Here is a 15,697-nt window from a genome sequence, read left to right on the forward strand (position 1 = left end):
ATATATATATATATATATATATATATATATATATATATATATGAATTCCAGGCTCCCCACTATCCTAAATACCTCCTTCTCTACAGGTAGAAGGAACAGAGACTGTGCTGAAGCTGGAGTAGAGTTGGGAAAGGAGACTCTAAAACTAAATTGGAATAACCAGGAACAATGTATTTCAATATATTTTAAAGAATATTCATGTACAAACAGAACCAGGATTAAATGATGACAACTAGAAACACATGCTTCTTAAATAGTTTTAACATTTTGCTTATTTTTACTACTTTCTTAATATCTCCTCTTAGAAAATGGGTAGCTAAGCTGCATGTTAACTTCCTAGCTACTGAAGTAATTATCAAAATTAACTTTTGTCAAAATGCCTGAGGATGCAGCAAACTATTAAAAGAATATGTGCAAATATTAAGCAATTTTTTTCCTGTAACTTAACATTTTTTTAAAAGAATTCATCCTGAGAAAATTTAAGGCCGCAGCACAGAAGTTAATGCTGGCATGGAGACAAGGGGTTAAGTCCTGTTAAATAACTTCCTTAAAGTCTCTTACTAGTGATGTCCATACTATTTCCCAAGACAGCTACTACAGAAAGCCACAGTCTCAGTTGACAAAGAGGCAAAGCACCAACGCTCCCCACATTGTTTAAGATTTAAAAGCGTATTCAGTCACTTCTTAATTAAATTTTGCAGTTTGGAATATAACTCGACTCAGAAATCTTTAAATTTGGGCAGGGGGGGTTTCCAATTAAGTATATATTAGCACCAATGAAATCAAGAAGCACATGGAATTTATCTAGGTATAAAGTTCACTTAAGAGGCACTTGGACAGTGTACGCTTGATGTGCATTTATTGTAATCTGCAATTTTGAAACAGCTGAAAAAGCACAAATAAAAGGGGCAGTCTAGCAAGCCACTGAGATCATAAATAGATTTTTTTTTTTTTAAGAAATGTCATTGTAAGTTACCTCTGGCAGTAAAAGGTGCTAAAGATATTTTTTAGTACTACTATTTCATTAATGACACAACACACAAATTACCCTTCTGAAATAACCACAAATCACTCCAATAAAACATACCTTTAAAGGACACACAGTTACACGGCGCGTAAATTGTTACAGGAGACAAAATGGCGGCTACAGGAAATGCAGTGGAAGGTTACAAAATTTCTAAGAGCAGAAGTGGTTTTGAAGTAATAAGTAGAAACAAAAAATAACCTAACCTCCTCAAGATAACCACTAGAACCAGCCAGAAAGTGCCGCTGTGCTGTGTGTGAGGAAGTGAATGTAGAGAGGGCTGGAGCCCTCTCACAAAGGAAATGAATGTCTGCTCCTGTTTTGCAAACTATCTCATTTAACTTAGATTTATCTCACCTGGCACATATCTGGCTTTTAGTCTCAAATAATATAACAGATATGTATACTCAACAATTGGAGTTGATATAAAAATGTAGGTCATCTTCAACTCAAAAGGGGGAGTGTGTTTTTAAAATAAAGTTTTGTACATACTGTATGATTCTAATTATGTAAAGTTCTAGGTAAGGCAAAATTAGAACCACAGAGGTAGATCAGTGGTTTCTTCAGTTGTGGATCTGGGGGCTCAGGGCAGAGAGGAGAGATTGAAAGGGCATGATTGTTTAAGTAGAGGTTAAATGACTATAAATTGCCCAAATTCATCAAATTTTACACCTAGAATCGGCAAATTTTATTATAAGTAAATTGTACTTCAAATAAAAATGATTTAATAAAAGTTTTTGATGGACTTTTCAGATTTTGGAATGGATTTTTTTTTTTTTTTTATCCAACAAAAGCATGCTACTAATGGTGGTTAAGTTTCCAGGCTAGCCCCTCTCCCCAGATATGAATTATCATTTGGGTGAAATTGAGTAGCCTGGAAGCCCTCTAAGTTGAGAGATGTTAGAACCACAGCCCCAGGTGGTCCTATTTACCCTCTAAGCCTTGGGTGGCTCAGTGAGAGAGGCATATTATCTGATGTCAAAAAGCAGACAGAGTAGGGCGTAGTGGCATACACCTGTAATCCCAGTGGCTTGGGAGACTGATCAGGAGGATGGCAGGTTCAAAGCCAACCTCAGCAACTTAGTGAGGCCCTAAGCAGTTTAGCAAGACTCTGTCTCAAAATAAAATATAAAAAAGGGCTGGGGGATGTAGCTCACTGGTTAAGTACCCCTGGATCCAATCCCTGGTAAAAAAAAAAAAAAAAAAAAAAAAAAAAGAAAGAAAGAAAGAAAGAGAAAGAAAGAAAGAAAAGCAGGCAGAGTTATGAACTGGTGGGTGGAGAATGTTATGCAGCAGTGAGAAGGCCTAAAGTTAATCAGGAAGCCAACACATGCTGGACACTTCTGCACTTGACCATTTGCTAAGCAAACCTGGAACCCGTACTTACTAGTTGAAGAGAGGGGAAGCCAGATGTACTTATACTCTGTCGATGGTACTGGCCAAGGTTTGGTGGGAGGGTAAACTGTTTCCTTATTTCTGCTGAAGAATACCTTGAATTAAAATAGAAAAACCTAAATGAAGTGATCAATTTTTTAAAAAATCATCCAAATAAATACAATTTTCTCATACTAGACAAAGGGGCCAAAAATATGCAATGGAGAAAAGACAGCCTCTTCAACAAATGGTGCTGGGAGAATTGGAAATCCATATGCAACAGAATGAAACTAAACCCCTATCTCTCACCAGGCACAAAACTAAACTCAAAATGGATTAAGGATCTCGGAATCAGACCAGAGACCTTACATCTTATAGAAGAGAAAGTAGGTCCAGAGCTTCAACATGTCGGCTTAGGACCAGACTTCCTCAACAGGACTCCCATAGCACAAGAAATAAAAGCAAGAATCAATAACTGGGATAGATTCAAACTAAAAAGCTTTCTCTCAGCAAAGGAAACTATCAGCAATGCGAAGAAAGAGCCTACAGAGTGGGAGAAAATCTTTGCCAATCATACTTCAGATAGAGTGCTAATCTCCAGAATCTATAAAGAACTCAAAAAACTCTACACCAAGAATGCAAATAATCCAATTGACAAATGGGCTAAGGAAATGAATAGACACTTCACAGAAGAAGATCTACAAGCAATCAACAAACATATGGAAAAATGTTCAACATCTCTAGTAATAAGAGAAATGCAAATCAAAACCACCCTAAGATTCCATCTCACCCCAATTAGAATGGCGATTATCAAGAATACAAACAACAACAGGTGTTGGCGAGGATGTGGGGAGAAAGGTACACTCATACATTGCTGGTGGGGCTGCAAATTAGTGCAGCCACTCTGGAAAGCAGTGTGGAAACTCCTTAGAAAACTTGGAATGGAACCACTATTTGACCCAGCTATCCCACTCCTTGACCTATACCCAAAGGACTTAAAATCAGCATATTACAGAGATACAGCCACATCAATGTTCATAGCTGCTCAGTTCACAATAGCCAGATTGTGGAACCAACCTAGATGTCCTTCAATTGATGAATGGATAAAGAAACTGTGGTATATATATACAATGGAATATTACTCAGCCATAAAGAATGATAAAATTATGGCATTTGCAGGCAAATGGATGAAACTGGAGAATATCATGCTAAGTGAGATAAGCCAATCTCAAAAAACCAATGGACGAATGATATCGCTAATAAGTGGATGATGACACATAATGGGGGGTGGGAGGGGTTAGTGTTAGGGTTAGAGTTAGGGTTAGGGAGGGGGGCAGGAATGGAGGAAGGAAGGACTGTATAGAGGGAAAAGAGGGGTGGGAGGGGTGGGGGGGAAGGGGAGAAAATAAGAGAATGAATCAAACAACATTACCCTATGTAAATTTATGATTACACAAATGGTATGCCTTTGCGCCATGTACAAACAGAGAAACAACATGTATCCCATTTGTTTACAATAAAAAAAAAAGAGTTTAAAAAAAATCATGATAATTATAGATGCAAATCTCTGATACCATGTTATAAAATGTGTCTTGGCTGGGTAATGGACAGAACTGTCTAAAATGACCTCAGTCCCTGTTAGGAGATATTGTAGTTTTGTCTGATAATATACACCCTTGAGAAGTTCTCAGGGGCCAGGATGCCTACTGCAATCATGGCTCCCACCCAGTACTGACAGGATGACAGCAAAAGGAAGAATTTGAGACCAAAGAGAAAGATACAGGGCATTTGATTCCTTCTCTCCTGTCATTCAGAGAGTTAGCTCTATATGAGGATGTCTGATCTCTGACTAGAATCCTTTAAACCCCGGCTTCCATATTGATCCAGACATTCTCATTCAGGCAGTGAACCTGTTGGGTCGGCTGTTGGCTATACCAGAGAACCCAGAGAACTGTTATAGGAATCCTCCCACCTCCCTGCAGGCACTTTAGATGTGACCTGGAATTCCCAAGGATTGTATTTTTTCCAAACTGCTCTGAGCACAGTGACCCTTTGCATCACTCATATTGACATTGCCAAGTCTTCAGCCAATGCTTCTGGTAGTCAGGAACAACAAATATGAGAGAGTTGTTCTACATCATCTGCCTACATCTTCAGGCACAGACCAAGGGCCAGCCAGACATGTTTACAAACAAGTTGACTTCTGGGCACTGATTTGTTAGTCATTTGTTTGAAACTGGGACCACATTATCTTATGACATCATCATGTTGGTGATGGGATTCTCAGACTAGTTCACAAAAAATACCATGAGGCCAAGAGCATACAATATTAATACCACTATTAAATATAACAAGAAACTAACAGCGATTACTGAGGATCAAGTGAAACATGCTGTGTATCCCAAAAGGGCAGATATAAATTTTAAATATAAAATTTCTGGGTGGTATTGAGGTATAAGTAAAGCTTATTGTATTTCTCCATGCTTACGTGCAAGGCATAATTACTGATGACCTGCATGATGAAGTTTCTCACATGGTCTGCTTGGCTCCCAATCTTGGGCAATCTGATAGGCGAGAGAGGCAAGAAATTTGGATTCTAACCCCACCTTTGGCATCATTCTCCATCCACAAGAACATCTCAATTTCCTTTCAAAATGCCTGCTGATGTTGCGCACTGCCTGGGTAGAAATGCAAAGAAAAAAGAATGGGCACATATCCCAAGGCAGGACAATCATGTCTCCTTCCCAGAATTCTGAATGATGAATGGATGCAAGAATGGGAGAAAATGGCAGAATATGGAGCATATGGTGATTCCTCACATTACGATGTCAAGGACTGTGAAACCCCAGAGGAAGTTACAGCAGCCAGCATGAACTGCACTCCTTAAATTCCCATAGTGTTTTTTTTATTTAAGTTTCAAAGTTTATATAAAAATACTAGGATTAGGAGTAAGTATTCTATTAGCCATCAGGGAAATGCAAATAAAACCGCAAAGACATAGTGCTTCATGACTGCTAGGATGGTTACAAGAAAAAACATGAGCAATAACAAGTGTTGGTAAAGAAATGGAGAAACTGGGGCCCTTATACATTGTTAGTGAAAATGTAAAATGGTACAACTAGTTTTGAATATAATCTGGCAGTTCCTCAAAAAGTTAAACACACAGTTTCCATATATTCCATCAGTTTCACTCCTAGGTTTATACCCAAGAGAAATGAAAATGTACTTCTACGCAAAAACTTAAACATGTACATTCATGTAAGCAGTACTCATATTAGCCCCAAAGTAGAAACAACAATAATATCCATCAACTGAGGAATGGATAAATCAAAAGTAATGTTACAATGGAACATTATAATAAAAAAGGAATGAAGTACTGATAGGTACAACAACATAGATAAATCCAGAAAACATTATCCCACATAAAATAAACTAAACCAAAAGGTCACATATTGTATGATTTCTTATGTGAAAGGCAAGAATAGGAAAATCTATAGAGGGAGAAAGTAGATTAGTGGTTGCTTAAGGTTGAGGGGGACTATAGAGGAAAGGACAGTGACTTCTAATGGGTAGAGGGTTTCTTTTTAGACCAAAAATGTTCTAAAATTGATTGTGGTGATGAATAAATAACTCTGTGAATATATTAAAACCATTGAACTGTACACATTAAATGGGTGAATTGTGCAGTGTGTATTAAATCTACATAAAGCAGATAGATACATTGCATGTATGCACATGTACATGGAAGTATTCTAACAAGACAAAGTAAATGCAAAAAATTACCAAATTGAGTGTGACAACTGGAAATGAAGGAAAACTTCAGATTTTGTCACTACGTACTTAATAGACTGATTTTAAGTATAAGTTAAATAGCTACCAATTAAAAAAAAATCAGATTAGATGGCTGTCCAAAAGTTCCATCTTGCATTATAAACATGGTATCTTGGGTTTGGCACCATAGGAACTCAAACCAGCTCTGCAATCAATTTGCTTACTTGAGAAGACAAGCACAACAAATTCTTGCTTTCGTTGTGAAGCAAATGTATTGTATACGTCAAGAGGGTCAAGACAACCAAGCAAAGGCCTCTGCCTGACCTTTTCTGACCTTCAATATGACCTTTTTCACAGACAAGTCTGACTTCTCCAGAGACTTCTGCCTCCACGTTCTCCACAAGACCTCTCAAACAGAATGTTTTTGTTTCATGGCCACCCTAAAATCCTTCCTAAAATAGACCAGAGAGGTCTATCTGAAGTGGGAATATCAGAAAATGTTCTGGAAAGGAAGTGACACCTGAGAGGATCAATGAGGCAGGAGGAACAAATTCTTGCTTTTGTCATGAAACAAAATGTATTGTTCTACATCAAGTCTCCAGCATTTTTTTCTGTCATAAAATCAGAATGTTTCTACTTTCTAGTCCTTATCTAGGGTCAACTGGCATTTCTGTTCTAATCTGCCACATAAGAGGTTCCTAATTCAGAGCTAAACAACTGATCTTCCTGACACCCCAGGCTTGACTCAGCACTGAGCATTGATCCATTTCCTATCCCTACAGAATCAATGTACAAAAGGCAGTTAAGCCTGTCACTTTGAAATTGTCAAATATAAAGGCAAATTGTCCTTAAAATGAAAATAGTGAGTCATCCCACATGAAAAAGAATTGTTTCATATCCCTTAAAGATCTTTTTTTTTTTTTTAAGGGCTGGGGTTGTAGCTCAGTGGTAAGAGCACCTGTCTAGCATGTGTGAAGCACTGGGTTTGAATCTAAGGACTGCATAAAATAAATAAAATAAAGGTCCATTGACAACTAAAAAATTTTTTTAAAAATATCAGTTGTTCTCCTTTTGATCCTTTTGGGCTGCAGCTCACTGTGAAGATTGGAGAGAGCATCCTATTGCATAACTGGTAGCTGAGAAAAAAAAATTTAAACAGGAAGTATAGTCTCTACTACAATTAAGTGAAGAGTACAGGTGTACATCGAACATTTACCAAAATTGACCATCTGCTGAACCAAAAACCAAGTTCTCAATATATTCATTTTTTCACCATAGTAAAAAATAAATAGTCAGCGTCTCTCTGCATATAGAAATATACCAAAGGATCAGAATTCCTTTTAGTAGTCATATAAAGGGAGTTTATATCACTACCTCATGCATTTCTTCTTCCCATGAAATTGTTGAAGTTCAGAATTTGTTTTAAAAATGTAACCATATAAAATAGCATGCATGCAGGATATATGTTACTTGGGATTTTAAAAAGTTATGTAAACATCAGTTATTAAGTTTACTAATATGGAACTTCAGTCTCAAAAGAACATGTAGTGCCCCAGTGACCATATTGACCCTGTTCATTTCTCCTTTAGACCTAGTGAAGGGGAATCTGCCTACACAAATAAGAATGGAGTCATAGGGGCTGGGGATATAATATAGCTCAGTTGGTAGCGTGCCTGCCTTGCAAACACAAAGCCCTGGGTTCAATCCCCAGCACCAAAAAAAAAAAAAAAAAAAAAAGAATGGAGCCAGGTCAAGAGCTCACACAAGCTCTAAAGTCATGCAGGGTTTATTTCCCTCTTCATTTGATTCACAGATTGAGTTTGACATCTTCAAGATAAATTTCATAATTCTAGATTTACATCATGAAAATATTCCCTTAATGAGTTGAGATACCATTCTTCTAAGGAACTTAAAATAGTTTCTGAATATTATCTTCTTTACTTTCACAAAGTTTACTGGAAGGGAGCCTTGGGGTTTGTTTACCATGTTAATACGCATAATGGAGGTAAGCATGGTGGTGAGGGACTCATGGTAGTGAGTGGGGAGAGAAGTTGTATGTTTTTATTCAGAGCAACAGGTAATTGTGATTGGGACTAAGATCCAGTGAACTAATCACAGAATAGAGCTTGCACCATTTGCATGAAACCATTGACTACTTAATCAAAAGTGCAGATTCCTGGCCTTTACCCCAGTTCTTAATTAACAGCGCCTGTGTGTGGCCTGGAAAACTGCATTTTAAGGCAACAGTCCCAGGTTATTTTTATGACCAAAAGAGCCCAATATTCACCCGAAGTGTAAATCTGTGAGAGAGTGGTTTGGTTCATTCATTCACCCATTAAACATTTAGAGCACAAAAGGTGCCAGGCCCCTCGCTAAGTGCTGGGGATTGAAATTGAAGACGATGTTGTTGTTGCACGTATGAAGCTCAGTACAATGTCTGGTGGGAGGAGTGCAGATAGACAATTGATTAATTATAGTACAATAAGTATCTTAATATAGTATTATAATACAGGGATGTGCATGATTCCTTGTGAGCCAACAAGAGGGAGTCACTGATTCAGATGTGGAATGCTTAGGAAGCTTTTGGGATGAGGAAACTTTTCAATCAGCTTATGGAAAAAAAAAAGGTAGGAGGAGGACTGATGGAAAAGAAAAAATGCATTTCAAACATTTTTTTTTTTTTTACACCAGTGACATCTAGACATCAGGTTTCCTCATTCTTACTTCAGGTATTTTTACTGTCAGGCTGCCCATTATTTTAATAATGCAGGCCTCTAGAAGAGCAAAGAAGAGTGAAAAGTCAGGGGTACAGTCCTGAGGTTTGCCATTCGCCAGCTGTTTGAGTTCCACTACATTAGTTAACAAGGCTGGGTCTTACTTTTATTCCATGTAAACAGAAGGGGCTGGACTATATGATCTCCTGGGCATCTCTCCAGCCCTCACTGGCAAAGATGTGCAAGAATCTCCAAGTGGAACAATCAGAACCACAACTCACACCAGCAGCTGTGCTAGGAAACCATGTGGCCCCAGAAGGCTTCTCTCTGGCTTTCATCCCTGAAAGAAAGTCATTTCACTACGTGCTGGTTTACCCAGCAGCCAAAGTGTTGGAAGGATTTTTAAAGTGATTCAAGGAACAATCATATCTCTAAGTATTTGAAGACGTTTGGAGGACACTTTTCCTGAATCTGGCATGTTTTAAATAGTAAAAAGGAGAGGAGTAAAGGAAAGCAAATGCGTAACTAACAACTGACTATAAAACACCCAACAAACACAAAGTGTAAAGTAAGAGATAGTAATAAGCAATAATGATAGACGTTTGTGGGTGATGTGTAGATGGATGTACCCACGTATGGTTAACTAAAACTTGCAAATAGCTGTTGTTTTGGGACAAGAAAGGATTTGCTCCAAATAAACAGCGAAAGAATGTTAACCCCAAACCTCTTGAATAGCAAGTTTAGGGAAATGTAGCATAAAAAAAAAAATCAAGGTTTAAAAATGTGTTGCATGTAGAAAGACCGACTCTGAACGGTGTCAATAGCAAAGGGTTGGATGGCAGTGCGTGGTGTGGGTACCACCTGTGAACACAGGGCTGGCTCCAGAGTGAGTGGTTCCTGAAGTCGACTCCATAAAAGTCTAAGGTTGCTTCTGAGATGCATGCTCAGAAACTCTTAGCACACTTTTAAATTTAAAAGGCTACAAAGTCAATTCTGTAGCAAATCAATGTATAATGATGTATATGTAAAATATGTTTACATATCAATTCACAGATACCCATATCTGTGTGTGTGTGTGTGTGTGTGTATGTGTAAGTAGAGTCTAGAATGAGTTTCTCAAAGTTCCTCCGTCCAAGACCTCGAAATGGCTTATTTCAGGTTTAGAGTTTCTCATATTTTCCATCTCTTCTTAAACAAATATGCCATAAACGTACAACTTCTATAAAGCTGATTGAACAAATGGAAACATGACTGTAGTTTTCCCCTTACAAATTAGTTGTGGAACTCCAGTTTCTTCCTCACAGGAAAGTCCCAAAACCCTTTCACTTGGAAAATTCCTCCGAAGCAAGAGGGATATTTATTAGGTGCATTCAGTGTCTGAGGGGTCCAGGAGCAAGCCTCGAGAAGAAGGATGACTCAGTGTCTTTAGCTCCTCTTTTTAAGACATTTCATCTCCCCAGCGTCATATAAGTGAGTCCCCTCCTGGCATCATCCTCGCCAGTTAGTGAAACAGCAAAATTACCTAAAAGGGCCCTTGTAAAGGTTAGGCGTTTTTTGATTGTAGCTGCTTTGATTTAAAAGGGTTTTTCCCCTCCAAAGCATGTTTAGATATAAAGATGCAGATCTCACATATGTAAGCTGAAGTCCCCAAAAAGAAAGAGAGACAAAACAGGAGCAGAAGTAACATTTGAAGATGTATTGTTCCTAGAAATATAAAAGATGCAGATTCATAAAACTCTATGCCCCTCATCAGAATCAACACAGAAGAAATCAAACTCACACACATTATTGGAAAACTGTTGAAAATCAAAGTGTAAGAATGTTAAAATGTTCAGGGAAAAAGACATGAACTTCAAAGTGTAATGATAACAATAATTGACTTCTCAATCAAAAAAGTGAAATCCAAAATCAAATGCAATGATACTTTCAAAGCACTGAAAGAAAATAACTACAAACCTAAAATTTCGTACTCAGTGAAAATATCCTTCATAAGTAAAGAAGAAGTAAAGACTTGGTCAAACAAACCAAAAATGAGAGAATTTAATAGTAACACAGCCATGCTAAAAGAATAGTAAGGAGAGTTCTTTGGATAGAAGAAAAATTAACCCAGATGGAAGCACAGAAATTCTGAAAGCAAGCAAGTGCACTAAAGAGGTAAACCTAAATGCTAATGACTGTATAATATAGACATAATAATGACAATATGGAGTATGAAATGTACAAAATGATATAATTTCAAATATAATCTTCTACATTCATATACATAGACTTTTAAAAATAGACTTTTAAAAACTGGGAAAAGCCCAAAAAGAAAATAGCAAGAGAGAAAAAGTGTATGTAATATTCAGACATAGGTATAGTTAAAAGCTATTCTTTTTTTTTTTTTTTTTTTTTTTTTTTTGTACCAGAACCTCATACCTACCAGGCAGGTGCTCTACCAATAAGCTATGCTCCCAACCTATGGGCTCTTCTATTTTTATTACAGTATGCAATACATTCTGCATTTTCAAATGTAGAAAGTATGAACAAGAACACTGTAAAATGCTTTTCTCCTGCTCTTGTCTGTCAGCTATATAGTTCCCTTCCCATCAATAATTCAGGTAATAACTTACTGGTATATAAGCAAATATATGTATAGAGTCTTTCTCCCATTTTTTAAACAAATGGGCACATGGTATTTGAATTTACTCTATGCTGCACTGTCACCAATAGTTCCTTTATTATTACAGAAGAGTATTCCATTATATGGATGTGCACAGTTTGTTTATCCTTTTCCTAGTGATTCGCAATTTGCTTTTTTCATGAGGCCTTTCAGTGACCTCATTATTTTTCTTACAGTTGCAGGACATGTAGATGTTCTGCTACACAGGTAGGTGATACTGTTTAGTCTCTTTTACATGCTTTTCATTCTTTCCAGCTTCTCACCAGCACACATAGTTTTCAGAGTCAGCAAATTGATGCAACCACTCTGGAAAGCAGTATGGAGATTCCTCATAAAACTTGGAATGGAACCACCATTTGATCTAGTTATCCCACTCCTCAGTATATATCCAAAGGATTTAAAATCAGCATACTACAGTGATGTGGCCACATCAATGTATATAGCAGCTCAATTCACAATAGCTAAGCTATGGAACCAATCTAGGTGCCCTTCAACAGATGAATGGATAAAGAAAATGTGGTATATATATATATAGGTGCCCTTCAACAGATGAATGGATAAAGAAAATGTGATATATATATATATATATATATATATATATATATATATATATACACAATGGAATATTACCCAGCCATAAAAGAAGAATGAAATTATGGCATTTGCTGGTAAATGGATGAAGTTGGAGACTATCATACTAAGAGAAATAAGTCAGTCCCAAAAAACCAAAGGCCAAATGTTCTCTCTGATATGTGGATGCTGATTCACAATAAGAGAGGAAGGAGGGAAGAATAGAAGTTCATTGGATTAGACAAAGGGGAATGAAGGGGAAGAGGATGAGAATAGGAAAGAAAAGAATGAATCAGACATAACTCTCCCATGTTCATATAAGATATACCACCAGTGTACTCCATTTCATGTACAACCACAAGAATGGGCAGTTATACTCCATGCATATATAATATGTCAAAATATACTCTATTGTCATGTATATCTAAAAAGAACAAATAAAAAAAGCAAAAGTGTTCAGAAAACAGTATATAGGTTAGTTCACACATGCATAAATATTTCTGTGGAATAAAGTCCTAGAATTAGAATTGCTAGGTTGAAGGGCTTATATATTTGTCCTTCTTACTAGTTTACCAATTATTCTAACTAGCAATATAAGAGAATGTACAAAATGGTTTCATTGGATTAAAGAAGTTGATGGACTAACTGGTTATCCTGCCTATTGTTGTCTGTAACTATGACCAAGAGCCAAAATGTGTCTGTCACCCATCTCCCTAGTAACCTGCCATCTAGAATACCAAAATGGCTTTAAGAGCAGCCCACACTGGTGAGATTATAATCTGTGGTCTTAGAACAAAGACACACAGCCTGGTTAAAAACAACAGAATCAACCTCTCTCTCTGAGCAGGAATGGCCATTCATTTACTTTGACTTTGACTCCTCATCGAAGGGTTTCATCTCTGAGAAAAACCCAGGTAACACAAGCTCCAATAAGCCAGTCACATACCTTCTTGAAAGCAGCTCCTGAACCACCAATGAATTTGAGGGAAGATATTCTTCCAGCTGCACAGAAAAAACTAGGCTTACTTCTAGTCACTGTGAAAAATGTTCTAATGATTAAGAGTGTGAAAGGCTGACAAATCTTTCAAGGAAAACAGAAATTGATGCTACCAGTTACTGAGTGTTTACATTATGCTAGCCCGTAGTGAGCACACAATAATGTGCCTCTGAATCCACAGAGCAACATGTCAGGTTTATCATCTCCATTCAACAAATGCTGAATGTGGAACTGGACTCAGGATTTGAAGCCAAGTCTGCCTGACTCCAAACACCATGCTCCTGGTCACTAAGCTGGTTTCAGAAGCTTCAGAATTGCATTTAAATCTAAGCATACTCTTCAAAAGCACAGGGAAGGAAATGTTATTCAGTTACATGAGAGAGGTAGGATAACAGGGAGTTTTTACTCTTCTCTTTTCTCTTTCCAAAATATTTGTTCTGTGGTTACCATAATTTATGATTGTACACACATGCACACACACACACACACACACACACACACACACACACATTTTAATACCATAAGACTATCTTAAGAGTCTCTGGAGGGTTTCTTTCATCATTCTTGTTTGGTTTCTAAGTTTCCTGGAGTTTCAAAACACAAGAGTGTTTTCTGCATATTTTGAACACTTGCACCTACTTTCTGAACCAATTAAACTTAGCACACATTGTTGGATGCTATTGATTAAAAACATTTTTTTTCTCATTCTGGTTTGTGATTTACCCAAGTTATTTGTCTCAGCATGACCGGTTTTCCAGCCAGTTTAGAGGTCTCAGGCTAGGCCTTTATGAAAGACTCTATAATGGAACTGTTTTCAGATGTGATGGCTGGAGTAGGGAAACAGAAGCATCTCTGTGTGAGTTGGGTGGCTTCATGAAGACCTGAGAGCCCTCTGAACTCTGCTATTCAAAAAGACTGAGGTGCAATGTACAAACACTTTTTACCTCAAGGGGAAATGGGCAGTTTTAAGTCCTTCCTTTTCTGTGAGTTTGCTTTGTTAAATTGTGGAATTTACTGAGGTAGCTGAGAGAGAATTTTTTTTTTTTTTTTTTTTACTATCCTTGAACACAGGCTCAATCTGTGACAGACAATTACACAGAGCTGAAGACAATAAGGTAATTGTTGTCATATCTTCATACACACTCTCAATTGTATTGGTTCTCAAAACATGGTACCTGGATCAGCAACATCTGCAAATTATAAGACTTTGCTCTAGATTGGGATGGAGCCAAGCAATCTACTTTATTATTATTTTTTTTTTAAATTTTGGTACTGGTGATAGAAACCAGGGGGTTTCTAGCACTGAGCTATATTCCCAATCCTTTTTATTTTTATTTTCTTTTGAGACAGAGTCTCACTAAGTTGCTTAATGCCTCACTAAGTTGCTGAGGCTGACCTCGAACTTTTAATCCTCCTGCCTCAGCCTCCCAAGTCACTGGGATTACAGGTGTGCATCACCATCCGTGGCCCAGCAGTCTGTTTTAATGAGTCTTCAAGAAGATTCTGATTGGCATTCAAGTTTGAGAACTACTGGTCTATTGCTAGCAGACAAATATCAACTCTGTCTGCCAGCCTCCTTGCCTTTACCCATTTCCCCTCAGTGACTTAGGACTTAAAGTCATCCTTCCTCAGTCTAAATAACCCTGCCTAGCAAGTTAATTTGAAGATCAGGATTCTAACAGTCATTTATTTAATGATACCTGTATTTCCTATTTAGCCAGATTTAACCAGTCTACCACGTTTTACAAATAGTGAATACACCCCTAAATAACTGCTTCTCCTATTCCCTTCTGTTCTAGTCCCAAACTACCTCCATCTTTCCTCAAAATTTATTTTAGTTTGAAGAATGGGAACAAAGAATCTGCATCCTTCCTAACTTATTAAGTTACTAATTATTAACTATTGTTTCCTTTAGGAAAAAACTCTCAGGTGAGATGGAGTCTGAGGTTAGGAAGGTGAATATTTAGAATGAAAGTGAGCCAGATTAGGAAAATTATAAAATGACCAGAATTTTTTATCTGAAAATAGTAGAAAGGAAAGAGAAGGCATAAACTCAAATGTGTGATGTTGATTTATTCTTTCAACAAACAACTGGGCACCCACCTGCTCAAGGTTCTGGAATTCTGCAATGAGAACAGTGGCCAAGTCTCAGCCCTTAGGGTTTTTTTTTTTTTTTTTTTGGTACTAGGGATTGAAACCAGGGCATTTAACCACAGCCATATCCCAACCCTTTTTAAATATTTTATTTAGAGGCAGGGTCTCACTGAGTTGCTAAGTGCCTCACTGAGTTGCTGAGGTTGGCTTTGAACTTGCAATCCTTCTGCCTCAGCCTCCCAAGCCGCTGGGATTAGAGGCATGCGCCCGTGTGCCCAGCCCTTAGGAATCTTATATTCGATGTGCATTGATGTCTGCACTTCTGCTACCATTATTCTGTGTTAAACATTGCCCTATCCAGTGATCCTTTGAGCTCACAGTGGTTCCTGACAGCTGGTGAAAGAGGCAAACAGAGGTGGAGATGGTGGAGAGAAGGGAAAATTGCTGGAGAAGAAGAGGTACTCAGACCCCACCCCACCTAATCAAGTTGA

General features: G+C 37.6%; 1 protein-coding gene across 2 annotated transcripts in view; it reads right to left on the reverse strand.

Annotated features, from left to right (window-relative positions):
* The window catches only part of Dock8 (dedicator of cytokinesis 8), a 218,614-nt gene that overhangs the window by 170,074 nt on the left and 32,843 nt on the right, over positions 1 to 15,697 (reverse strand). Inside the window, exon 2 of one of the 2 annotated variants that reach the window (XM_047524520.1) lies at positions 2,412 to 2,514. In XM_047524520.1, the coding sequence (XP_047380476.1) occupies positions 2,412 to 2,514 (103 nt within the window). Of the gene's footprint in view, positions 1 to 1,087; positions 1,159 to 2,411; positions 2,515 to 15,697 lie in introns of those variants that run through there. The other variant, XM_047524521.1, reaches the window with a different exon arrangement.

This window comes from Sciurus carolinensis, chromosome 14, assembly GCF_902686445.1.
Source record: "Sciurus carolinensis chromosome 14, mSciCar1.2, whole genome shotgun sequence".
NCBI classification, from domain to species: Eukaryota; Metazoa; Chordata; class Mammalia; order Rodentia; family Sciuridae; genus Sciurus; species Sciurus carolinensis.